This window comes from Urocampus carinirostris, chromosome 17, assembly GCF_059441175.1.
Source record: "Urocampus carinirostris isolate Australia breed hairy pipefish chromosome 17, RoL_Ucar_1.0, whole genome shotgun sequence".
Classification (NCBI taxonomy): Eukaryota; Metazoa; Chordata; class Actinopteri; order Syngnathiformes; family Syngnathidae; genus Urocampus; species Urocampus carinirostris.
This window is the reverse complement of record NC_142365.1, coordinates 33,363,438-33,389,940: the sequence shown is the minus strand read 5'-3', so window position 1 is coordinate 33,389,940 and position 26,503 is coordinate 33,363,438. Positions and strand designations below refer to the sequence as shown.

The 26,503-nt window shown below is 43.4% G+C and overlaps 2 protein-coding genes and 1 long non-coding RNA gene across 5 annotated transcripts in view; 2 read left to right on the top strand and 1 right to left on the bottom strand.

Annotated features, from left to right (window-relative positions):
- The window catches only part of acsl6 (acyl-CoA synthetase long chain family member 6), a 74,424-nt gene extending 72,194 nt beyond the window's left edge, over positions 1-2,230 (top strand). The window contains exon 21 of the mRNA XM_088321260.1: positions 890-2,230. Within this exon, the coding sequence (XP_088177386.1) occupies positions 890-1,030 (141 nt within the window). The 3' untranslated portion in view covers positions 1,031-2,230. The remainder of the gene's footprint in view (positions 1-889) is intronic.
- A 4,917-nt stretch (positions 2,231-7,147) lies between these two features.
- On the bottom strand, positions 7,148-20,087 carry LOC148349842 (uncharacterized). Its single transcript, XR_015847342.1, has 2 exons — positions 19,985-20,087; positions 7,148-7,614 (listed from the first exon to the last, which is right to left on the bottom strand). It is a non-coding gene; the product is annotated as an uncharacterized LOC148349842 (long non-coding RNA).
- A 90-nt stretch (positions 20,088-20,177) lies between these two features.
- Positions 20,178-26,503, top strand: part of fnip1 (folliculin interacting protein 1) — a 114,619-nt gene continuing 108,293 nt past the window's right edge. For 2 of the 3 annotated variants that reach the window (XM_088321259.1, XM_088321257.1), the window contains exon 1: positions 20,509-20,883. In XM_088321259.1, the coding sequence (XP_088177385.1) occupies positions 20,786-20,883 (98 nt within the window). In that variant the 5' untranslated portion in view covers positions 20,509-20,785. Of the gene's footprint in view, positions 20,427-20,508; positions 20,884-26,503 lie in introns of those variants that run through there. The other variant, XM_088321258.1, reaches the window with a different exon arrangement.

The window sequence follows — 26,503 nt, the reverse complement described above, 5'->3', positions numbered from 1 at the left end:
TTCTTCGCCGAATCAAGGCTAGAATGCTCCAAAACCTAAGGAGTTTTTCTACGCGTACTTGACGTTAACACAGACATTTCTGTATGTTACCGCTCAAGACAGAGACACTATTGCGCATGAGCGACTCTCAGAAGAGATTATATTCTTGTAGAGCTGCCTCACTATGTTGGAAAAATGTGTGTTCCTCCTATAACTTTTTGCTTCACTAAATTTTAAGGTTTTTGTGTTTATCATATGTCCATTTGTGAAAAAAAAAGGAAAACCACAACTGAATTAAATTTCACTAGAGGTTATTTAACTCAGGGAAAATCTTGCAAACTGGAAAGTGACAAAAATGGGTCAAGAAATACTAATGTTTCATATCTATTATAGGAAGAAGCTAAAGCTTATTTTAAAATTCCGCAAAGACACCCATGTGCTATTTTTGAAACCAGGGACTAATCGGTAAATTCCCATTGCTGGGGGATAAATAAAAAAGGGTAGTTTAGTAGCAAATGTCGCAGTTAAGAGACATTCATACACCACACACGAGTGCGTGTGGTGCATGAACAGAATGTTTGCCTTAACAGAATGTTTGTGACCTAAAGTAAAATAACAGTGGGATGGGTGTTTCCTGAAATGGTTTCTGGTTGATTAATTGGTAGTCAGAAAATACAGTCAGAGTGGGTGGTTTACTTTGGGAGTGTCACCTGGTTTTGTCGACATCAAGTGGACATATTTAAACTGCAGGCCATTGTTTGAAGTGATGGTGCTCATTTTTTCTTGTGTTTCTTTCAGAATTATCTTGGGGGCTGGATATAAATCAGTTGGCGGGACTAATCTGGCTGTGGGCCACATATTTGACACCTCTGAACTAAGACATATTTACCGTTCTACTCACTTGTTCCAGGTGAAAAACATCTACATCCACTGCGAGATGTTTTCAATCCAGAACGGGCTGCTGACACCCACCCTAAAGGCTAAGCGGCCTGAGCTTCGAGAATTCTTTAAAGAAAAGATTGAACAGCTCTACAGCGCCATCTCTATGTGACTGTGAAGCTCCAAAATGACAAAATAATATGCATTGGTGAACAAAGAAAGAAGAGGAAAATACAAGAAAGACATTCATCCATCTCAACAAGTAGTTTATATATATTTTTTCCTTCTTCTCTTTTTTTTGAATAGGAATTGACTTTTTTGTACGTCTGCTCAAGGGTACCTCCTGCCTTACCAAGTATTGGTGGCCATTTTGTGGAGCAGAACTGTCACTCTTCTCTTTTCCATCCATTATCTGCACCGCTTATCCTCAATAGATTTGCGGGGGTGCTGGAGCCCATCCCAGCTGTCTTCGGGCAGTGGGCAGACGACACCCTGAACTGGTTGCCAGCCAGTCGCAGGGCACACAGGGAGAGACAACTCACTCGCTCATTCACACCTAGGGACAATTTGGACTGGCCAATTAACCTGACATGCATGTTTTTGGAATGTGGGAGGAAACCGTAGGGCCCGGAGGAAACCCACGCAAGCATAGGGAGGACATGCAAACTCCACACCGGAAGGTTTGGTCCCATGACCTCAAAACTGTGCCGCACACGCTAACCACTGCGCATCCGTTTTATCCTTCTCTTTTCCACGTTTGTATTTATTTATGTTTTTTTTTGTTGCACTAAATCAACAACAATGGAAAAAGCAGTATATTATGGGTTTGTGCATGCGGTTGCTCGGCAGTTCGCTAGGAACTGCTATACCCCACCTATCCACGCACTTTTTCATAGGAACATTTTAAGACTTTTTCTTCCAAAGTGGGAAACTGAATGATTCATGTACATAAATGAGGACAGCTATACTATAGATGTTGGCTTATTTATTGACAACGCAAATTATTGGTTTGAATGAGACTTTTACTACTTTTGTGTTTGTTCGAAGGGTGTTTGTGTAGTGGGACAAAGGTATTTATTTATCTTATTCTGCAGTCGAGTCGGCAGCATATCCTTATAATATAAATAATGTCGATGATTGGGGCTTGGAAAGGTTCATGTAATAAAGGGGAAATTATGAAAATGTTTTAAACCACTGTTTTACTTGGTTTTCATTTGTGAGATAAAATGAATAATGTGCCTTTGTTTCCCATAAAATCATATGCATCAGAAGTTGAATTGAAATTCAAGCAAACTTCATTGGAACATCCATACCTGTATGTTGCTGTAAAGGAAAGTGTGACACTAAACTCATAAAGAACTTAAAATATCAACCTTCCAAGCATTTACTCTGTTTTTAATTCATATATTTGTCAAGATCAGAACAAACAGTGGACCCAAATGCGTAACGTTTCACACAACACTTTATTAAGGAATCGGGAGGATCAGGGCGAGAGGAAAAAAACAGCGATCTAGTGCTCACTGGGCAGGTGAAGCAGGAAGACCCCGCGGCTGGTGACGGGTAGCGAGGCGGACCGTTCGTGGCTGGAGAGCAGAGCATGATCGTGGATTGGAGCAAGTCAGGTAACCGGAGACGATCGGGAAGTCAGGGACAGGGGACCGATAGCAGGAATCAGGGGAAGGAATCAGGCAGGAAGACGAGGTGGGCAGGCAGGTCGCAGGATGCAGGAACAGGTGGGAATCAAAACCGGGAGCCAGAGTCAAAAGTGCTTGCCTTGCATGTGCTGAAGTTTGCTGCTGGACTGACCAAGAGTGACCGGAGAGGAAGCACTTAAACAGGGAGAGGGATAATTAGTACACGAGTGGCAGCTGGGGCTGAAGGAGTGAGCGCAGGTGAGGGTAATTAGAGGGCAACTGACAGGATCGTGACAATATTTACACAGTAACATTATAATATAAAATATTTTACGGGTGTGGGAGGGGGGGGGGGGTTGGGCTGTTTCGGGGGTTTATTCGATATACTGTTATTGAGGTTAATATTTATGATTTGAATTGGATTCTCTTTATATTCATTGATATCATCGTAGTGAAACATTCTAAGCAAATAATATAGACATGTCACTTCAAGGTAAACATGGAAACAAGACTTTAAAGAGAAAAGTAAGATAATTGACTGTTGGGATAAATAGGCAAAATATTTACAATGTAGTGCTTTGAAACTGGCCTAAGTTTTAATAAAAAAAATGCAATGAAATAATGGTGCATCGTCACAACGGTGCAAAGAAAAGTGGTGCAATTACGTTTAGAAAACAATTAAAAAACACCCGCGATAACATTAACCACAATAGATACATGCTGGAAGGAGTGCGCTCACTCCTTCAGATTGCTGGAATGGGCTCCAGCACCCCCGCGACACAACTGAGGATAAGCGGTGTAGCTAATGAGATGAGAATTTAAAGAAGTAATTACTCATTTCCACATGAAACTATTCACACCAAATGACTGGATAGGATCTATAATTTTGGCTGTCTTGCAATCCTCATCAACACTAGTAAAAACTGGTCGTTCAAAACAAATAAAACAATAGTTATTACTAATAGCATTATGATAATCTATTATAATTAAATAAGGCATATGTAACATAAGCACGGCGGTGCAGTGGTTAGCGCGTGTGCGGCACAGTTCTGAGGTCGTGGGAACCTCCTGCGTGGGTTCAAATCCAGCTACCGGCCTTAATGTGCGGTGTTTGTATGTTCTCCCCGTGCTTGCGTGGGTTTCCTCCGGGCACTCCAGTTTCCTCCCACATTCCAAAGACATGCCTTACAGGTGAATTGGCCGGTCCAAATTGTCCCTAGGTGTTAATGAGCGAGTGAGTTGCCTGTCCCCGTGTGCAATCAGTACAGGGTGTCCCCTGCCCACTGCCCGATGATTGCTGGGATGGGCTCCAGCACCCCCGCGACCCTACTGAGGATAAGCGGTGCAGCTAATGAGATGAGATGAGATGAGATAATTACAAAAGATCTACCAGCTAGCATGAGTAGTAGCAAAGTTAGGAAACACAATTACCTGACATGAATATTACTTACACTTACTAAATGATTCGCAAAACAAGTCAATCCAAACCAGATAGCCAAGATACCAGTGTAAATTGGACACTGCAAATGCGGACATTCCTAATGATGTCCTCTGTCCTGTCAGTGTTTTTGATGGCCTGCAGCCACAGCCTCCAAATTCCAGAGGTAACAGGCCTTTTCAAAAGAGGCCTGTTACCTCTGGGATTTGGAAAAAAAATATCCTTAAAATTGTAATTTGTGCACCAGTAAACTTTGATTCTAAAAATGTAACTCGGCAAACAAATTTTCCCTCGCTCTATTCAAACTCCTACCACTAATCCGTTGTTTCGGGTCAACAATGTGCACGCATCCTGCCGATATCCGGTGATGACGCAGGCTGAAAAAGGTTTTCAGCGGTCTGAAACTTTTTTCAAGGTGAGAACTACTTTTTGTTACTAATTTGCGCGAGGGGTACCCAGTTTGATATGAATTTCTGGAATTTCAAAAGGTAGCTTGATAGTTAACTACAAAAGTAATCAGGTAAAAACTTAAAGGGAACTAGATTACAAGTTGTTAGCCGGGACTGGAGAGCAAGGGCGGTTTCAAGTTCGGAAACGAGGTAGGCAACAGGAGGCAGGCAGGTAGCGGGGCTAAACAGATCGGATAACGGGCAGGCAAAACGCGGCAGAGTCAGGTCCGGAAACAGGTTGGCAATGAGGATCAGGCAGAGAAAAACAGGGCAGGAACAGAGTCTGACGTAAGAGCTTGCCGTGCTGGGAGCATCGGTTCGCATATAACGATCTGACATGGATCTCTTGAAAGCCGGGGGTTTAAAAGGAGTTCATCAGCCAATCAGCTCTCAGGGCTGTTGGCGCCAATTGAGCAGGCACAAGTGCTCTGAATTGGCAATCATGACAACAAATTGGAATTTAATCTGATGTACTTCCTGTAAAATAAATCCATAAAAAACAATAGAGTAAATTTGTTTGATACATGGGTAGATTTTCAATATATTCTTTTAATTGCTTAAACATATGTATCAATACTTGAATCATGTTTTTGTCCATGAAGCACACAATTTGGAACTTTTTATTTTTATTTTTCTAAAATTTAATTATATCATGTTATTACCATGCTGGTCATCTGCTAATTATCACCAGGTTGGAGACTCCTGGTCTATAAAATGTTGTACTATTGTTCATGTTACTAAATGGCCACTAGATGTCAGGCGTGTGACATTCTGTTGCTGTTTTACTTGCAGCATGTATTTATAATGTAAGTATATATTTAACTTTGTTGTATTTATTCACATTTAGGGGAAATGTCCAGAGGCTTGCAAACTACTTTGACCTGACAGTATAAAAAGTTCAAAACAAATAAATTGCATATAATGTCGTCTTTTAGGTTTGTTCGTCTTTTTGTCCTGAAAGGAACTCAATGATGTTTGGTTCTGTAAATAAACACAGTACTGTACTGTATTAAGAATGGGGTGCCGTCGGGACCATAATTCAGGATTGGCTCTCACCCTTGCACCTAAAATGCTCTCATGCAATACAGTGAAAGGAAACACATGTAAAAAGCTTGCACACATACTGGTCAAAAGCTTACACACGTACTGTTCAAATGCTTACGTTCGTATGTGCAGGTCAAACACGTCTCACTTATACTACTGAAATACTCTCACAACACAAGTCAAACGCTTACGTACTCCTTAAATGCTCTCGCTTACACTGCTTAGTGGTTTGTGTTTAAACCACTAGTCAAATTCACTTACATACAGCACTGAAATCCCCTGATAATTTTATTTCAAAAGCTAGCACACATAATGGTCAAATGCATTCGCAAAAAGCACTGGTCAAATTCACTCACATACAGTACTGAGATCGTCTCATAAACAAATGTCAAAAGGCTTACACACAAACTGGTCAAATGCGTTCACTTTCAGGACTGAAATCCTCTTATAAACTTTAGGCCCAATCCCATTCCTCTCACTTGGCCCTGAGAACCCTCCAGTGAGGTCCCTCGATAGGGAAGTGCCCTCCGTGAGTGGAGTGCAAAGTGGAGATTGTCCCCTAAGAAATTGGACGACACTTGCAAGGTTCCACCCCAGTCCAGTAGATGGCCGTAATATGAATTGGCAGTAGACCTCAGTGACGTATTGGTCTACGTCACATGTAAACAACTCGAGTCTCAACCTGTGGTGTGTCAGTTGGAGAGTTCGTGCAACGTTAAAAATGCCCGCTACAGCTGTGTTATTACCGATTGCCTGAAAGCTCATCATCTTTTCCGTGTCTCCAATCAACGGAGGAGAAATGTGCTATACTGAAGACAGCTTCGGCGCTATGTAGTGCTGATTCATCTTTACAAGGTACGTACACTCATTAAAAAAAATGACCCGTTCGGTCAAATACAGTAAAAGTTAACATACAATGCACGTTCACATAATACCTTAAGTTTGTGTAGACATAGATGGCAATCTACTTATTAGTATCTTAATGCCATTTTATGACATATACTAGGGGTCTTTAGTGTGTGACATGATGAAAAGTAAACAAACACAAGAACAGTCCACCTGACCCTTAAGCTGACATAATATCGTCACCAAACTTCCCTGTACGACCCAAAAACCTTAGTTCATAAGGAATTTAATTCAAAAGAGTTGTCATTGGATATAAAAAAGGTCATTTCAACATTTTTTCATGATGCTTACATCACGAGTAAAAGCTGTCTTTTTCTTTTCTATGCCCACATTTATGTCTAAATTGTTTGTTATCTATTGTGTTCCAGAGTGGCTGTCCCATAAGCGTGGACAGGTTGGACAGGAATGTTCCCATCCTGTGCTTATGGTTCGATGTGAAGTCAAAACTCATTCAGGACTTAAGGTTGAGCAAGAAGGTCATGTGGGCCCTGCAGGAGCTGCTCAAGAGGGAACAGGGCCATGGCTGGAGGGCCTGTACTGGCTGGCCCACGGTCTGTCCTACTGTGTGGTGTCACGGGTCTTCAGGGTTCCCAGGTCCACTATACACAGAATTGTCCACAGTTAATATGGAATACATTGCCCAAAAGCCATGTTTTAGGCTTTGGAAGTTAGACCCACATTTGCATTCCGTGCTTTTCTGCATTACTATTCAATAAACATCTTTATTTTGAGTAACACCTTGGTGGTTTATTTCATAATGATGTGAGATACTGTGTGTGAACTATGTGACTGTTGGACAGAAAACAACTACAAATCACTCCAGTTTAAATAATAGTTTACTTTCAGAAAAACAAAATCACATTGGGCCGAAATACATAATAGTAAATAAATAATGTGTCACAAATTGTAACAAAAATATACCAATACTTCCATAAAGCTGGAAAACACAAACTGGAACTTCATTGAGTTCTTAATAAAATAAAATATTTTCCTTTTATAAAACAAAGGGAAACATTGCAGGGATGTCACTGTTCTGGAAATTTGTCCACGAGCTTCCCAAAAAGGACGGGAACCGCTCAGTTTTGGCCACACTTTCCTCGAGCCTTTTCGTCACTCCGGCAGACTCCTCTTTCAAAAAGTCAAGGAGTGTATCGTGTTTCCTTTTTTTTCTGGGTGATTTGGGGTTTGGCGCCGGATTAGAAGATGCCAACGATGTGCCCGTCGGTGTGGATGGCGTGGTAGCTGTGATGGTGGCCAGCTCTTCCACGGGACGTTCTACATTGGCCTTTAGGTTGGGTGGAAAAAACAAGAATTACTTAATGCTTGTGTATTGCACAAAAACAACTGTGTATAGGATGCTCAACAAGTTGATGTGAGAAATTATAGGATGTGTTCTGGATAATTATTTGATAGTGAATAGATACACAAAATTGACATGTTATTCTTATGGCTTTAAGAGCCTTCTATTGGCCAGCATCACATATGCTTTAGAATTGTCTCCACATTTGGACAACATTTTGAGAAGGTAGTTAGATTCAGATTCAGATTCAGATTCAGATCTACTTTATTGTCATTCTAGTACACGTGTATACAGAACGAAATGTCGATGCATCTGACCCCCACAGTTTCCTTGAATGTACAGATATAAATAAAGTTGTATTGTATTTTGGCTACGTATAGTATTTTACCATAGTGCCGATAGTGCAAGAAGAGTAGTTTACTTAATATGTGTTTACAGAGAAGGCAGTGGACTGTGTGATAGTAATTTGTTTCAACTGTATTTTCACGTGAAATTCGGAGACATTACTCATAATGCATGATGAAAACTAATGCATTCTCACATGAAAGAATCATATTGTAAATAAAACACGACACCCGAAATTGTGTGCAGTAAACAAGCGCTTATGTCCAGAACGTTATTCTGACTATGCTCCTTTAGCGACTGGCCATGTAGATGTAAAAGCACGACTCGTTTAAGATACAAACAGGGATGGGCTGAACCGTGATTTTCTGCACAGTTATCCTACTTTACAGTTTGTAGCGTGAAGATTCTTTTTTGGCAGCTCCCTTGGTAAATTTGTGCACTTCGTAAAGTAGCGATTTTGCAATGTTCATGTTTTAACGCGAAAATACGATTTTCTATTGCATTTACGTCTAACTAAGATATCTCAATACATTTTGTTGCAAATACATGCGTGGTTGCGGAAAACTACTTACATTTGTGCGGTTCCTTTCCGGGCATGTTTGTTGATAATGAGAATTCGCAAAGCCTTCTGGGTAGTCACTTCGCCGCCAAGTGAGGTAGGGAGCTCCCTAGGTCTGAAGTGGTTATGACATGGTTTGAGGGCACTTCTCCCTCGGTCTTGAGAGTATCGGGACACACCCCATTTTCACGTGAACGCGCAAAACCGAGTGACTAGGGCACATAGCGAGTGAAAGTGCGAAGAGTTTGACCATTGTGGAAGGAAGCATTTCAAAACAGTTTCTGGGCTGTTTTACTATTCATTTGTGAACACAGACATCTCACTCTTGTGTGTGAGAGCATCTCACATGTATTTGTGAAGGTGTTTCAACGGTTTAAGAAAGGGCATTGTAGTAGTGTGAGTGACCGCGTTTTAACAAAGTGTGTGAGAGGTTTACAGGATATTGTATACTTGACCAGTCGGAATTCATATTTTCAAAATAAAATACAGAGCTGAGGCAAAAGCAATAAAGTACCCTGATTCAACAAAGAGCGTGTTTTCATTGCTAGCGTGACTGATATACTTTCAGACTTGTTAATACAGGACTGTCTCAGAAAATTAGAATATTGTGATAAAGTTCTTTATTTTCTGTAATGCAATTAAAAAAACAAAAATGTCATACATTCTGGATTCATTACACATCAACTGAACTATTTCAAGCCTTTTATTATTTGAATATTGCTGATTTTGGCTTACAGCTGAAAAAAACTCAAAAATCCTATCTCAAAATATTAGAATACTTCCTCAGACCAAGTAAAAAAATAATTTTATAACAGCAAAACTAAATCAAACATTTGAAAATGTCCATTAATGCACTCAGTACTTGGTTGGGAATCCTTTTGCACGGATTACTGCATCAATCCGGCGTGGCATGGAGGCAATCAGCCTGTGGCATTGCTGAGGTGTTATTGATGCCCGGGATGCTTCGATAGCGGCCTTCAGCTCATTTGCATTTGTAGGTCTGGTGTGTGTCTTTCATCTTCTTCTTAACTATACCCCACAAATTCTCGATGGGGTTCAGGTCAGGGGAATTAGCAGGCCAATCAAGGACAGTGATGCCATGGTCAGTGCACCAGTTACTGGTGGTTTTGGCACTGTGGGCAGGTGCCAGATCATGCTGGAAAATGAAATCCTCATCTCCATAGAGCTTTTCAGCAGATGGAAGCATGTAGTGCTCTAAAATCTCTTGGTACACAGTTGCATTTACTCTGGACTTGATGAAACACAGTGGACCAACACCAGCAGCTGACATGGCTCCCCAAACCATTGCTGACTGTGGGAACTTCACACTGGATTTCAAGCAACTTGGATTTTGCTCCTCTCCAGTCTTTCTCCAGACTCTGGCGCCTTGACTTCCAAATGAAATGTAAAACTTGCTTTCGTCTGAAAAGAAGACTTTGGACCACTCTGCAACTGTCCAGTGCTTCTTCTCCATAGCCCAAGTCAGACGCTTCTTCCGTTGTCTTGAGTTCAGAAGTGGCTTGACCATGGGAATACGGCTATTGTAGCCCATTTCCCGGATACGTCTGTGAACTGTGGCTTTTGATACCTGGACTCCAGCTTCAGCCCACTGTGTTTGAAGCTCCCCCAAATTCTGGAAGCGGCTCTTCTTCACAATTTTGTTAAGGCTGCGGTCATCTCTCTTGGTTGTGCAGCGTTTCCGGCCACATTTTTCCCTTCCAACAGACTTTTTGTGGATATGCTTTGAAACTGCACTCTGTGAACAGCCTGCTCTTTGAGAAATTTCTTTTTGTGTCTTACCCTCCTGATGGAGGGTATCAATGATGGTCCTCTGGACAGCAGTCAGATCAGCAGTCTTCCCCATACTTGTGATTTAGTTTACTGAACCAAGCTGAGTGTTTTTAAGGCTCAGGAAACCCTCGCAAGGTGTTTCGAGTTAATTAGATGATTCAGGTGATTAGTTGAATAGCCTACTTGTATACTTTTTCATGATATTCTAATATTTTGAGATAGGATTTTTGAGTTTTCTTCAGCTGTAAGCCAAAATCAGCAATATTCAAATAATAAAAGGCTTGAAATAGTTCAGTTGATGTGTAATGAATCCAGAATGTATGACATTTTTGTTTTTTTAATTGCATTACAGAAAATAAAGTACTTTATCACAATATTCTAATTTTCTGAGACAGTCCTGTATATGTGTTAATTTAAAGCATAATGACGCATTGCAAGACAATATTGTAATGCCACGGTCAATACGAGTCAAGTGAAGTTGATGCAGGCGTACTGGTGCTAATGTTAATAGCTACGTTCCATTCCGACATGCTACTTAACTATCCAAACATCCATCCATTGTCTGCACCACTTCTCCTCAGTAGGGTCGCGGGGGGTGCTGAAGCCCATCCCAACTATCTTCGGGCAATGGGCACACCTCGGGACAATTTGATCCGGCCAATTAACCTGACATGCACGTTTTTGGAATGTGGGTGGAAACCGGAGCACCCGAAGGAAACCTACGCAAGCACAGGGAGAACATGCTAACTCTGCACAGGAAGGCTGGTAGCTGGACTTGAACGCTGAATGTCCGCACCGTGGAGCTGCGCGCTTACCACCCAGCTGCCGTGCCGCCCCAACTTAACTACTTTAAAGAAAATAGCCGATTACATCATTTTCTTTATAATTTGGAAACACCGAGCCACACTGAGCCGCTTCCGGTGGTTGCCCAGGCAAAAACTCGGGTGTGGGAGCAGTTTGGCGAGGCCATGGAAGGCGACTTCAGATTCTGCGTCTTAAGGGGGGGAAGCGGTGTGCCATCAACATTGTGTATAGTGGCGATGGGGCGCTGCTGATGGGGCGCTGCTGACCTCGACACTGGACGTTGTGAAGAGTACTTCGAAGACCTCCTCAATCCCACTGATACGTCTTTCTCTGGGTAAGCAGAGCCGGAGGACTCCAAGTTGGGCTCTCATATCTCTGGGGTTGAAGTCACTGAGGTGGCCAAAAAGCTCCTTGGTGGGGGGGCCCCAGGGGTCGATGAGATCCTCCAGGGCTTTATTAAGGCTCTGGATGTTGTGGGCGTGACACGCCTCTGCAACATCGCTTGGACATCAGGGACAGTGCCTCTGGACTGGCAGACAGGGGTGGTGGTTCCCCTCTTTGAGAAGGGGGACCGGAGAGTGTGTTCCAACTACAGGGGAATCACACTTCTCAGCCTCTCTGCTAAGGTCTATTCAGGATTACTGGAGAGGAGGGTCCGCCAGGAGGTCAAATCTCGGATTCAGGAGGAGCAGTGTGGTTTTCGTTCCGGCCATGCAACACTGGACCAGCTCTATACCCTCTGCAGGGTCCTTAAGGGTGCATGGTAGTTTGCCTATCCGGTCTACATGTGGTTTGTGAAGTCTGAGAAGGAATTCGACCGTGTTCCTTGGGAGGCCCTGTGGTAGGTGATTCGGGAGTAAGGGATACCGCACAGTCTTATCTAGGCTGTGCGCTCCCTGTATGCCCAGTGCCAGAGTCTGGTCCGAATTGCCGGCAGTAAGTCGGATTCGTTCGTGGTGAGGGTTGGACTTCGCCAGCGCTGTCCTTTGTCACTGATTCTGGTCATAACTTTTATGTTCGGAACTTCTAGATGCGGCTTTGGTGGGGATGGAGTCCGGTTTGGGGGCCTTAGCATTGCATCACTGCTTTTTACAGATGACGTGGTGCTGTTGGCTTCCTCAGGCCGTGATCTTCAGCACTCACTGGAGCAAATCGCAGCCAAGTGAGAAGCGGACCTCTAAGTTCGAGACCATGGTACTCAGCCGGAAAAGGGTGGCATGCTCCCTCCAGGTTGGGGATGAGATCTTGCCCCAAGTGGGGGAGTTCACGTATCTTGGGGTTTTGATCACGAGTGAGGGTAGGATGGAACGGGAAATCGACAGACGGGTCAGTGCAGCTTCTGCCGTCATTCGGACCCTGTACCAGTCCGTTGTGGTGAAGAGAGAGCTGAGCCTAAAGGCAAAGCTCTCGATCTGCTGGTCGATCCTAGCCCCACCTATGGTCATGAACTATGGGTTATGACCGAAAGAACACGATCCCGGATTCAAGTGGCTGAAATGAGTTTCCTCCGCAGGGTGTCTGGGTTCTCCCTTAGAGATAAGGTGGGAAGCTCAGTCATCCGGGAGGGACTCTGTAGAGCCACTGCTCCTCCGCATTGAGGGGAGCCAGTTTAAGTGGCTCGGTCATCTGATAAGGATGCCTCCTGGACACCTCCCTTGGGAGGTGTTCCGGTCATGTCCCACCGGCAGGAGGCCCCATGGGCGACCCAGGACACGCTGGGGAGACTATGTCTCTAGGCTGGCCTGAGAACTCCTCGGGATCCCGGCGGCTGAGCTGGAGAAAGTGTTCACTCCCAGACACAACACGGTGTCGTCCGGAAAAATATTTGCAGTTTGGTTTTTCTATCATGCACATTATTAGCTTGCCGATGAGTTTACAATGATCAGTATTGTGTTCTATTGTGTACAGCCTGACACAATAAAATATTTCAATGCACAAAATATCCTGACGGAGGGCAATTGAAATTTTGGACTGTTGAAAAAAACTGCTATTGTGTTCGTCATGACGGTATGTAGGAAGGGACAAATTCGTGGACCGACGCTCCTCGACTGTTTAATCATTTTCATAATCGTAACAGGTACACTTTAGTGAATGAAGCAATGGGTAGTTGTTTAAATAAAGCATACATGCACTATTTATGTCCAGAGATGAAGAACACCACATTTCCTCAGCTCTATAAGATACTCAATTCGAGCTGTCATTGATACCCATCACTTTGCCAAAACATGGCTGATTTTATTTACATATTAGATATAAGTATATATCTATCTATATAATATAATGGTGTTTTTAGCTCAGGAGGTAGAGCGCTCGTCTTGGGATCAAGAGATTGCAGGTTCGATTCCCGGGCTCCTCCGTGTTGTATGTCGAAGTGTCCTTGGGCAAGACACTGAATCCCTGATGCCCCCAATAAGCAGGTTGGCACCTTGCATGGCTGCACGGCCACTATTGGTGTGTTAGTGTGTGTGAATGGGTAAGTGTGAAGCACATTGTAAAGCGCTTTGGGAAGTCTTTATTGACTTGAAAAGCGCTATATAAATGCAGACCATTTACCATTTATATATACATCTATAAGCAATGCACCCCTGCGACCTTAATCAGGATAAGCGATTTCGGAAAATAAATATAAATGTATTGTTCTTCTTACTTATGTGTTTATTTTAATTGCTGGTTGATGTGGGCATGGTTTAAATTCCGTTTCTTCAAAGAAAAATCTACCTGGATAATATCTCAGGTTTTTTGTCAAAAATCAATCTTATTTTAAAACAACTGAATGCCTTTACTTTATCCCCCATGAGCTTTCTTTGTAGATATAGTGATCAGAACAAATGAGACAATCCCCACAGGTCTAACATTACCATTGATTTATTCTTAAACTCAAGATATTCTGCACTGTACTACAAAAAAAAAAAATCAAACTATTGATTCGTGAAAAATGTAAATTTGTCCATTATGCGAAAATAATCGTTTTTATTTATTTATGACCAGGTTGCGCATACGAGTAGAGCCTTAGGTAAAGCGTCAACTTTTGATGTCATGTGTCGTGGACATGTTGACCATAAAGGTCATGTAAGTCATATAAAATACAATATGTAGTAATTTCTTTCCAAAGGGTGGCTTTATTGGACTCGTGGCATCTTGGTAAACTGGAGTTTGTATCAACATTTCACGCTGAAGATAAAATACTTAAATAAATGCAAAAGTTTTGTAAACATTTGGGTAGTCGGTCTTGTGCTCATTAGTGAATTAGTCATTTTTCAGATAGGGTGTACTTTCATATGCCCAGGACTGTAAATGTTGAATGAGATTTGTGTTTACAACGCATATTAAATAATTTTTATAAAAGGCCCGTTTCTTGTGTATGATGAAAGCATTTCTGCACTTTTTATTAGCATATTTTACATGTCTTTTAGAACCCAGATATTTCATAAGTGTGTATGGAAGAGTTTTACACGTGTTTTAAAATAGGCTGAGACCATTTCAGTAGTATAAGTGAACGCATTTGACCAGTGCGTGTGTAAACTTTTGACATAAGTTTATCAGAGGATAATACTGCAATTAAACGGATAGTACTGCAATTGAACGCCTTTGACCAGTGCTTGTGATCGCATTTGACCAGTGCGCGTGTAAGTGTTTGACATAGTTTTATCAGAGGATTTTAGTACTGCATGTGAGTGAATTTGACAAGTGCCTATTGCGAACACATTGGAACCAGTATGTGTGTAAGCTTTTGACATAACTGTTGTGTATGTAGTAGGATTGTAATAGCTTGTTCTTACAACACAGACACGGACCATACGACTCATAGACTGTTTACTCCACTTTTCATCGGTCGATCAAGCACAAGTGCACATTAGTATACAGCGACACCGCAGGAAGGGGAGTGTATTACACAATAGCACATATTCCCCTTTTGTTAGAATAGGACACAAACAGTAGCATAAGAATTCTACTCCATTATTGAAAACTAGAAATAACAAATAGAGTAGCATTAATCTGAAACAAGCAATAACTCTTTGGTAAGTATGAGCTTATAGAAAACATACATTTCAATATTCATTACCAGATAAGAGGTAAATATTTATCAAAGGTAAGCAATATTGTAAGGAATTACAATGTCTATATCAGGTGAAGCAAATAGTAAAGTAAGACTTGTAAACATTGTGAACTAATACTCATTACCAAATTGCAGGAAGTATTTATCAAAGATAAGCCATATTGTAAGGAACTATACTGTCAATATTGGTAAGCAAAAAGTGTGTAAACCTTGTAAACGTAAGCAGACTGTATGAGGATCCCAATCATAAACAAACATGACAATTTTTAAAACAATGAACATTTTTCATGTCCTCTCTCTCTTTTTTTTTTTTTAAATCACGTAATCTTGAAGCCATGCAGGAACATGTCGTATTCTCTGTGCACTCGGAGAGGGATGTGGTGAGGGCACAGTTCCAGGTTCGGGTGGCTCAGCACCTTGGTTGCTTGGCAGGAGACAAGCATCAGCAGGCTGTGATGCTGGAGCAAGGTGGAAAGCATTCCACACCTTTCCATCAGACAGCAGATAAGTGGCCGGACCCTTTTGGGCTACCACTGTCAGTGGCTTGGTGAACTTTGAGTATCCTTTGGCAATGATTCCAGGTTTGCGGATGCGAACCGCAGAGCCAATCTGGAAGCTGGGTGATTTTGCACCATGACGTTTGTCAGTGTATTGTTTTGACATCTGTTGTTTGTTTTTTATGTTTTGTAGCATGTTGCCTTTGTCAGCAGTGGGGCGCATGGAGTGAAGACCTGTGATGTGAATCTTGGTATTCAGTGGTCTACCATGCTACAGTTCAGCGGGGGACACTGAAGTCACGGCATGTGGTGTGGCTCTGTAAGTGTGTAAAAACTTAGTGAAGAAAGCTTTCAGTGGTTTACCTTTGATGTTGGCTGTTTGTAGACAGTTCTTGAAGACTCTGTTGAAACGCTCAATTTCACTGTTGGCCTGTGGGTAGTACACAGAGCTGCGACGGTGTGTGATGTTCCTGTCACTAAGGAATGCTTCAAACTCAGTCGACACGAACTGAGGGCCATTGTCAGTAACAATTTCCTGTGGATTACCTTCTCTGCTAAACACAGTGGAAAGAAAAGTCATAACAGAGGCAGAAGTAACATTTGAGCAGAAGGCAATCTCAGGCCATCAGCTGTAATAGTCAATGAGGGTGATGGCGAAGCGGCAATCAGCAGGCGCAGAGTGAATAGGACCAACGATGTCCACAGCAACCTTTTCCCAGGCAGCAGTTGGGGTAGGCACAGGCTGTAACGGGGCAGTACGTGTGGTTGCGGTTTTGTCATGCTGCAAGCAGGTGGTGCTTGATTTGATGGCGGGCTCAACCTGAGAATCCATTCCAGGCCACCAGTACAAGTCTTTCAGTCTATGTTTTGTGCGAACAATACCTTGGTGTGTATGTAGCGTGAGCAAGTTGGATCATTTTTTCCTGTAGGCGTTTGTGGTATCACAACACGATGAGTGCCACGCATAATGACACTGTTCTGCACGGCAAGCTCATTTTGCACACGGAAGTATGGCACGATGAGGGGGTCAAGGCCTTTTGCAGTACGAGGCCATCCTTTCTGCACCTTCTGTAGCACCGGATATTCCTCACACGCACTGGAGAGCTCATCAGCAGTGACAGCAGCAAAATCAGGAGAAACAGCAGCCACCATCTCCAACTCCATCTCCTCGTGGTCGTCTGTGATGGGGAGAGGCAAACGTGACAAGCAATCTGCAGTAACATTCTCATGTCCCGGTTTTGATTGTGTAGTTAAAACACAGCAGGCGAGCAGACCAGCGAGCTATTCTCATGCCTGCACGTCCAAGGCCTTTGGTTGTGAGTAGAGTGGTCAAAGGGCTATGATCAGTCCGTAAAATGAAGTGACGGCCCCAGAGATAAGTACGCCACTTTTCAGTCGCCCAGACGCATGCCAAAGCCTCTTTTTAGACTGTTGAGTAATTTCGCTCGCATGCAGTCAGCGCCCTGGAAGCAAATGCAAAGGTCTGTTCTGTGTCATCTTTCATTTGTGTCAACACAGCACCGATGCCATAGTCTGACGCATCTGTTGTCACGACTGTTGGCAGGGAAGGGTCAAACAAGGCGAGTGCAGAGCTAGTAGTGATGATCTCCTTCACTTTGGAAAAGTTCGCTTGCGCCTCCTCAGACCAGTGGAATGTAGCAGACTGTCTGAGTAGAGCATGGAGAGGTTCCACAAGCATGGCGTAGTTGGGGATGAACTTTGAGTACCACGCAGTCAGGCCTAGGAAAGATCGCAGAGATTGAGCGTCGTGTGGAGGGGGAGCTTCAACCACAGACAGTACATGGCCAGGGTCTGGATGTAGACCAGGGGCAGAGATGAGATGCCCAAGGAAGGACAACTCTGTTGTTCTGAAGTGGCATTTTGCAGCATTGAGCTTCAGCCCACTCGCCTGTAAACGATGGAGAACGGCTTTCAATCTGGTGTCATGTATTTCCGGCGTCTCCCCACTGACAATGATGTCGTCCAAATAGCACTGCACACCATTTTGACCAGCCAGGATCTGAGACATCATGCGTTGGAAGGCACTGGGTGCTGAGGCCAGGCCGTAAGGCACTCGTGTGAAACGAAACGGTCCATCTTGCGTTATAAACGCTGTAAGATCTCTGCTGCTTGGATGTAGCTGCACTTGGTGGTGTGCATTTTGTAGGTCAATCGTGGAAAACATTGTAGCGCCACGGAGCTCAGTGAACACCTCCTCAATGTGTGGCAGCGGGTGACTGTCGATCACCACAGCCTTGTTTGGTTCACGTAAGTCCACACACACACGAAGGTCACCTGTTTTCTTGCTCACGACCACCAGAGGCGACACCCAGGCAGACGCGTCCACACTCTCGATGATGCCATCAGTCTCCAGTTTCGTCAGCTCCTCCGACACCTTGTCACGCACGGCATATGGGAGTCTGCGTAGCTTTTGCTGGACTGGAGGCACGTCTGCACGCACTTTAACTTTGTGTATAAAACCTGTAGCAACGCCTAAAGCATTTGTAGCGTTGACGGTGTGACTCATCCCTGATGCAGCAGGTGTTGCAATCTGCCCATCTTGTATGTGAAGGCGAAGTGCAGTGAACAGGTCCATTCCCAGTAGTGGTGTACCGTCAGGAACTATGTAGAAGTCAGTATGTGCACTCTGATTGCAGTATGTAGCAGTAAGTTGAAGACAGCCCAACACTGGAATTGGCTTCTTCATGTAGGTCACCAGGCGTACAGTAGGCTTTGAGAGAGGCACGTGCATGAATGAATGTCTGTAAATGCTCTCTGGCAGAATTGAGACTGCTGAACCAGTGTCCACAAGCAGGTCAGTAGTAAGTGACTGTTCATCATTCGCATGGAGAGCAACTGTACACGTAAGGCGCTTTGAGACCGCAGCTGTAGGGGCTACATGACACACAGTAAGGTCTGTGACAGTAACTTATCTCACTGATCGCGTAGGGACTGGGCTGCGGCACACTTTAGCAAAATGTCCCATTTTTCCACATAGGTTGCATTTTTAGCAGGGCATTTGGGGTCGTTTGCTAGTTGAGAGTTGGAGCCACAACGGTAGCAGGTTTTGTGTTGAGAAGAGCGCTGTGTATGTGTGTTGCTCCGATGCCTTTTATTCGCACCGTCAGCTCTTGGTTGCACGAGCTTCACAGGGGCGTCGGGCACGTGCACAGGAGCAATAGCCTTCGCTTCTGCCATAGCGGATTCAATTTGTGTAGCAATAGTGATCGCTTTGTCTAGTTTTAAGTCCATTTCCAACAGCATGCGTTCTCTGATTTTCGAAGAGGACGTGTTCTCAATGAATTGATCCCTAATCATATCATCAGCAAACGCGCCAAAGTCACAGTTAGCAACTAATTCCCTCAATGCGGCAATGAACTGAACAGTGGTCTCGCCAGGTCTCTGAGCACGCTGACGGAACTAGCTCCGCTCAGCCAAGACATTCACCTTTGGTACAAAGAAAGTTTTAAGCGCATCACAGGTGGACTTTTAAGAAGTGCCAGTGTCGGGAAGGGAAAGAAAAATTCTCTGCCCTTCTGTGCCTAAACAGTGCAGCAGTAGTGCACGTTTTCGTTTGTCCGGCATGTCGTTTGCAGTCAATGCTAGCAGGTAATTTTGAAACATCTGAATCCACGTGGTGTACAACATAGTAGGCTCACCCGGGGTTTCAGGCAAAGCAGGGGGTTGTGAGATTCCGAAACAAGTCATCCTCGTCAATATGTTGTGTATGTAGTAGGATTGTAATAGCTTGTAAGACAGACACGGACCATATGACTCATAGACTGTTTACTCCACTCTTCATCGGTCGATCAAGCACAAGTTCAAGGCTGCACATTAGTATACAGCGACACCGCAGAAGAGGAGTGTATTACACAATATCACAATAACTTTATCATAGGATTTCAGTATTGTATGTAAGTGAATTTGACCAGTGTTTTTAACACATACCTCTGAGCGGTGTAAGTGAGAGCATTTGAGTAGTACGTGTGTAAACTTGTGTTTGTGAGAGGATTTCAGTAGTGGGGTTTGGGGTTTTTAAGGGTTATTGTTCTATCTTCGTTATTCATTATCCATTATCCGTTTTCAGTCAGTTCATAATACGCTACAAAGCCTAAGAGCCGGGACACTTACTCTCAGCCAAAAGGCCAAGCTAAGGTCCTAGCCCTAAAGCCTTAGCCAATACTGTTTAGTCACTAGACCACTAAGTGAGCGTGTTTGACCTTCATGTACGAACGCACTCATTTGAGCAGTACGCGTGTAAGCTTTTCACCAGTATGTGTGCAAGCTTTTGTCAAGTGTTACCTTTCACTGCATTGTAAGAGAGCTTTTCAGATGCATGTGTGAGAGCCAATCCAGAATTATGGCCTAGACAGCAGCCCGAACTCAGACAAAACATCAACATTGGGGAGACCTGCCTACCACGTGGTGCGTGGTCCAAATATAATCAGCCAATCAAATAATCCATATGGCCGCTCGCCCAATCAGAATAACGTAGGGGTAGGTCTGTTTCCAAGTAGCTCCCGTGACTAATGTCTGTCATATGACTATGACACGCACGGAGACAGTTACAGGGTTCAAGACTCGCTCGTCAATTTGAAAAGGAAAAAAAGGGAATAGAGACCCTGCCCCCCCCCCCCCCTTCTCGTTACAAAATGCCCCCGACTCTCTTTCAGAAACTTTTCAACAAGAAGATCGCCTTTTCGCCTTCTCCGCAGAGATGCAACAAAGAGGGGCCAGCTTTCAGGTAGCTCATGTGCACGCGTGTGGCGTTTCCGAGTAAAGCAATGGCGTTTATATTTCTTAAAACATTCCAAGAGTTGATTTTCGCTTCATGGCGATTATTTGAGATCAGGCGTGTTGTGTTTAATGCGTGTGATGTATCCAAGCGAGCGGGCGACGCTTTTCAGCCTACTTGGCGAAAGCTAGCAGCTAGCTGGGGAAACCTAAAGCTAGCGTGTTTATCGACAGTCAAGTCTTAAAAAAGGCTCCGTGTGACACTTTTGGACGGTGTCTCTTTTTTCGACACCGCTACTACGCGAGTATTTGTGTCGCGTGGCTTTTTTGTTATCAGTTCACGATGAGTGGCTTACAGTAGGAAGGAGAATGGGTTCAAAGTGCACCCAGTGCCTAAATCTTGGATCGCGACGTCACTACGGTCCACGCGCAAAGTGCCAGCGGTTGAGAACATCAGTTGGTTGCAGGTGCAGTTTTATTTCTTGGTTGAACTGGGAGCGATTTTAAATTCAGAGCTTTGGGGGTGCTGAGCACTTGCTAATTTCTGGCTAGTTGAATGTCTTACTCCTTTTCATTTAAAGTGATTCAAGATCATTCAACACTATTCAGTAGTATCACTTCCCATGTGGGAACATCACGTTACCCCTTTCGGTTCGCAGAAACACTATTACAGCACTACACAATGCACAGTTTTTATTCATTTAGCTCTTATAGAGTACACATAAAGGGGAAGAACCGTGGAACCTATTAAACAATGATGCATTCTAATCAGCACTTTTTAATTTCACCCTACACTTTATGGATTAAGCTGTGTTGCCTGACCTTTTGGGCTGCGAACTTGTCAGCTACATTTTGGCGTTGTACTTGGTCAAGCACATATTTTTCAATTGCCATGACAGCCAGAAGCTGGAGTCTGTTTTTACCAGTGGTCTTTTGAAACCAAGCATGGAACAGGCGTAATGTGCTCAAATACCTTTTAAATTGAATTAGAACACCTTCAGAGTTGGAAACATTGCAATATCCGGGAGATAGTACACTGAGCTGTGTTTAGCGCGTGTGTGGCACAGATCTAAGGTTTTGGGAACCTCCTGTGTGGGTTCAAATCCAGCTACCGGACTTCTTGTGCGGAGTTTGTATGTTCTCCTCTTGCTTGTTTGGGTTTCCTCCGGGCACTCCGGTTTCCTCCCACATTCCAAAGACATGCATTTCAGGTGGATTGGCCGGTCCAAATTGTCCCTAGGTGTGAATGAGCGAGCGATTGGCTGGCAACCAGTTCATGATGTCCCCTGCCCACTGCCCGTTGATTGCCTGGGATGGGCTCCAGCACCCCCGCTACCCTACTGAGGATAAGCGGTGCAGCTAATGAGATGAGATATATATATATATATATATATATATATGTTTGTGTATATATATGTTTGTGTGTATATATATATATATATATATGTATACATAGTGGTTAGCACATTTACCTAACGCGCAAAAGGGCCCCGGTTCGAGACCGGGTGAAAACATTTGTTTGAAGTGGGAATGGTTCCACCAGGCTGTTATTTCCCATGACACAGCACTAGATATACACCTACGACCCTAGTGGTTAAGGCTAGCCAACCACCCAGCCACCACTTGTATTCCAATGGCCTTGTAGTGCGGAAAATATGGTAATTATTGTTTGGGATTGTTTTTGTTGTTTTTACTATTTTCTGTTACATAATTCACTCAAAAATATGATGTTTGATTCTGGTGACTTCTCTTGCTATCATCACTTTAACAAACTGTTATATTATGAACAACACAAAGCCCTGCCTCCCTACAGAATACTAGCTGGGCCTTGTTGACATCTGGCTCTGACCTCTCCCATTTTCTTCGCGAAAGCATAAGAGCCCCGTTTGGCATACTGTTCATGTCACGGAGCAGAGACCATCCCAAAGATTGTCTTTTGAGTGTGCTCCCACATTTCCCCACAAACCGTTTAGGAAGCTTCACCGTAAATAGCATGAGATGCAATTTTCCTGTGATTGACATGACTCTGCGTCTTGCAACCCATTCGATGTGTCTCTGGTTCCCAAACGGCAAAAATACTTGCATAACTCAGTGTGTCATGTGAGGCTTGCCTCAATCATAATCCTGATGTTTGTGTGTGCATGTGACTGTGGGAAGCGTGGTCATGTCACAACACAATATAAATGCAGAGACTTTGGTGCATTGTTAATCGACAGATTAATTCATACCATAAAAGTGTCAACTTGTAGGAAGAGTGATATCAAACAAGTATTTTGAGTAAAGCAAGCAAATCAAAACATTGAAATAATATTGCCAAATGTTTAATAACACAATTCTTATTATTGGTATTATAGAAACTTGCCAGCCACTGGTTGAGCGAGACTAATCTGCTAAACCTCTCATCATTGCCCCTCGCAGGCAAGGGGCCAAAGGCAATTACTCTATGCCAGGGGTCGGGAACCTTTTTGACTGAGAGAGCCATAAAAGCACAATTTTTGGAAATTTGTTTCAGTGAAAGCCATATAATATGTTTTAAGACTGAATTCAATTAAATGTGAGCATAAAAAGCTTCTTATTATTATTTTAAATAATGTTGTTATAATACTCACCATTAATGCGACTTCTGTTGCTACATGGATTTGCTGATGGTTTTGTAGTTTGGTTGGTACTTGGTGAGTTTAAGCTTCATGCAGGCATTGAGGCTTTCATCCGTTAAACGTGATGGTAGGTTGGACTTGGATGTTTTTGAGATGTGAAAATGACTGCTCACATGAATACGTCGATCCAAACATTGTCAATACACCAATGCTCACACGCCTCAGTGTGTGGTATGTGACTGGAAGCGCAGTCCAAGTTTTGAGAATCAGCTCGTCTTCGGGTTGAAGTTTGTTCATTTCTGTCCACATGTACTTGCTCGCCAACTCCGCTTTCTGTCGTGCAATTATTTCCAACTCTTCATTCAGTGATTTGAACTTGTTCATCCACATCTTCAATGCAAAGGCAGCATGGCATGTGTCGAAGTGCCGCTTTACATTCAACCGTTTCATCGATACAATTTTGTCATTGCAAATTAGGCATACCTCTCCACAAAGGCAAATTCTTCGGTCCATTCGTCCTGAAATGTACAATATTCATCATCTTTTTTTTTGTTTCGCCATCTTCTCTGTCGAAGGGTTAGCTTTGAGCTAATGACCAACAGCCAAGTGCCAAGGGGCGCAAAAGGGGGCGTGTACCTTTGCCCCCAGCAACGGCCCAGTATTGGCCAACGTAGGGTATTATCATCCAATTAAAATAATAGACAATCGCTCATGCAACCGGAACTCTGCACAAGACACGAGCAGTAGAAAATCGATGGATGGATTTAAACAAAAGATCATTTTTTTTAAACCCCAACCTCAGATTAGCGAGCCATATATTATCATCAAAAGAGCCACATCTGGCTCGTGAGCCATAGGTTCCCGACCCCTGCTCTATGCGGACTCATCTTTGGCAATATTTTTCTTTGTAATCTCAGATTAGGTGTATCGACATTTCGTTCTGTGTGCATGGTTACAAAGAATGACAATAAAAGTAAATTCTATTTATTAAGGCCGACGTGAATGACTATATCGGTGTAGCTAGCCCTGTCCTGTTGTCTAGGTTTGGATGTCAGCTCCCTCAAATAGCCTCAATGTCGGGTGCTCTGGCCCCAGAAATACACATAACCGTGGCCGGGGTGCTAAGCTTTATGTTACGGGTGATGGAGACACCTATAACCAGGGCGGGAGCCATTAGACCGGGGTGGAGTAGGACTAGGTAGGGGGCTGAACTTATTATGTGTATGGATTGGCTCACCGAGGTGAGCAAGCCGCTTAGGGCTAATGCTAACTGGACTAGCAGGTTTACCACAACCCTCGCTAGCAGTGGTGTCCGCGGCACCTAACATTTTCCTTTTAAACTGCTCTAGCTCACGGACACAGCCCTCTAGCGGGAGCAATCTTTACAGCAACCCATACTTACTTGTGAGAAGTCGGAAGTCGAGCAGTGTCTTAGCATCCAATGAGGGGTTGCTCCTTAACCGGCGGTCGGCAGCAGCGCGACGATTAACAATTGCGAGCGGCACAATCGTCCGAGATACTTCCCTGAAACTTTTCAGCTGTTCAAGGTGAAAAATCTTAATCCAGAATTCTGATATAGCAGGAATGTGAATCTATCTCGTTGTCGCGACAACGTGAGCAACACAAAACTGCCGCCACTCGATAACCCGGAAACATGATCATTACCCCGACTGCACTCGTGAAATAACTAGAATGCAAATGCACTTCATGGGAATCTGTCAACAAAGGCGAATGGTGTAAATATGCTGGTAGTCAGGTGCTCTGCTATTTGCTTTCTGACTAAGAAAGTTTCTATCTTTACATTGCAATTTATCTTTTCATGTTGTTGGGCAAGGATTAGTGAGGTGCTCAAGTCAAGTCATTTATTTGTGTAGCCCTTATCACAAGTCTCAAACGGCTGCACAAACTACATACAACTAAAACAGGTTTCTACTTAGCGGCTTTGACTGTTGCGGGACCTTTTTGAAACATAAGCCGCGTAAAATGAGGGATTCCTGTATTTAAATGTATACTTGGCTTCTCTCAATACACAAAGATACTTGACATACAAGAAGAGGCACAGCTGGAGAAGCAGCATTTAACTGTCAGGCCTAAGGAGGCAGCACCTCTCCTAGCTGGAAAGTGTTAACCACACAAACTGTTAATCAATGGAGCAAATGTTTGCGCAGAATTTATGGTAAAGGGGTGCTTAATTTTTTGTCTTTTGGGCATCATTTGATTTTTGAAAGTTACCAGTGCACCTGATTTATAAATGAGGCAGATACTTGTTGGAAGGAATTTGACAGCAGGTTTATATGTAGCTACTTGGGCAAAAAAACAAATGCGCACTCTCTAGCCCAGCGTCAAAACTCTCTAGCCCAGCGTCAAAACAATGCCTACACGTCTACAATGACAGTTGGGTTTAGTGTCAAACACTGTCAAAGTTATGAAATAAAAAGTTGAAAGTAAAAATTTTTTTCTATTAAGTGCGTGTTAACAATGCCCAACCTCAACAGTCCTTAAGCTTTATTTTCCATTGCACCTATCTGACTTTAATCTTACTTTTAGCAGAGCTGTCCAGGCCGGGACAGATTAGGTTCGCAAAATTAGGCTTGGGGGAAGTGCTGGAGAATGACATCATGCTTGTCCTTGCATGTTTATATTTTTCAATGTAGTACGAAAATTTAATGGGAAGAAAATTCCTGCTTCAAATTGAGTCCAAACATCAACCCAAACCGCAAAAAAGAAGAGTATTCAATCGCACCTAAGTACTGCAAATATTTGCACGCGCACTATGCATGAGCATACTGCTGCTGCAATGATGGCACAAGCCAGTAGATGGCGGCAACGAGTAACAAAGTTCAAAATTCCGTAAAGCTCATTTAGCCCCAACAACCTCAGTTTCCTTTGGTTGTGTTTTGCTTTTCCCTGTACTGAACCCCTTAATATAGAAAAGAAAAATGGCCATTTTGACAGCCAGAGTTAAGACGGTTGTAAACAAGGGAGCGAGAGGCAGTCAGAAGCACATTGTAAGCCTGCCGCTCCATGCCTGGTGCTCGTGTCGCAATCACCTGACATGTATCATGTTGTGTAAATCTAGTGGTCCGTTATTCTTAGGGGATGAGGGTGTCCAGAGCAGCAGCGTTGAAAGGGGCTCCAGTGCCCAAAGGAAACATTGGCACAGTCACAACCATGCTCAGGTAGGAGGTGATGCTTATGATTCAAATTCGCTTTGTCTTAATTGTCAGGCAGCTTCATGTACATACTCTGTGTTTATTGTGTGGTTTAATTTTGGTTCATATCTGGATTGCGAAGTAATCCATAAGGATTTTGCAAAATACCTGAAACACATTTGTCAGTGGTCATAATCTGCGTTATTTTTTTGCAAGTATATGTGCGGCTGATGAAGTCATGTGCTTCTTTTATGAATGACTTGCTGTTCTGTGAAAGTCACAAGATCGCTGCCACATCATCGCTTACTCACTTTCACATGTTACCAATACTGCTTTTA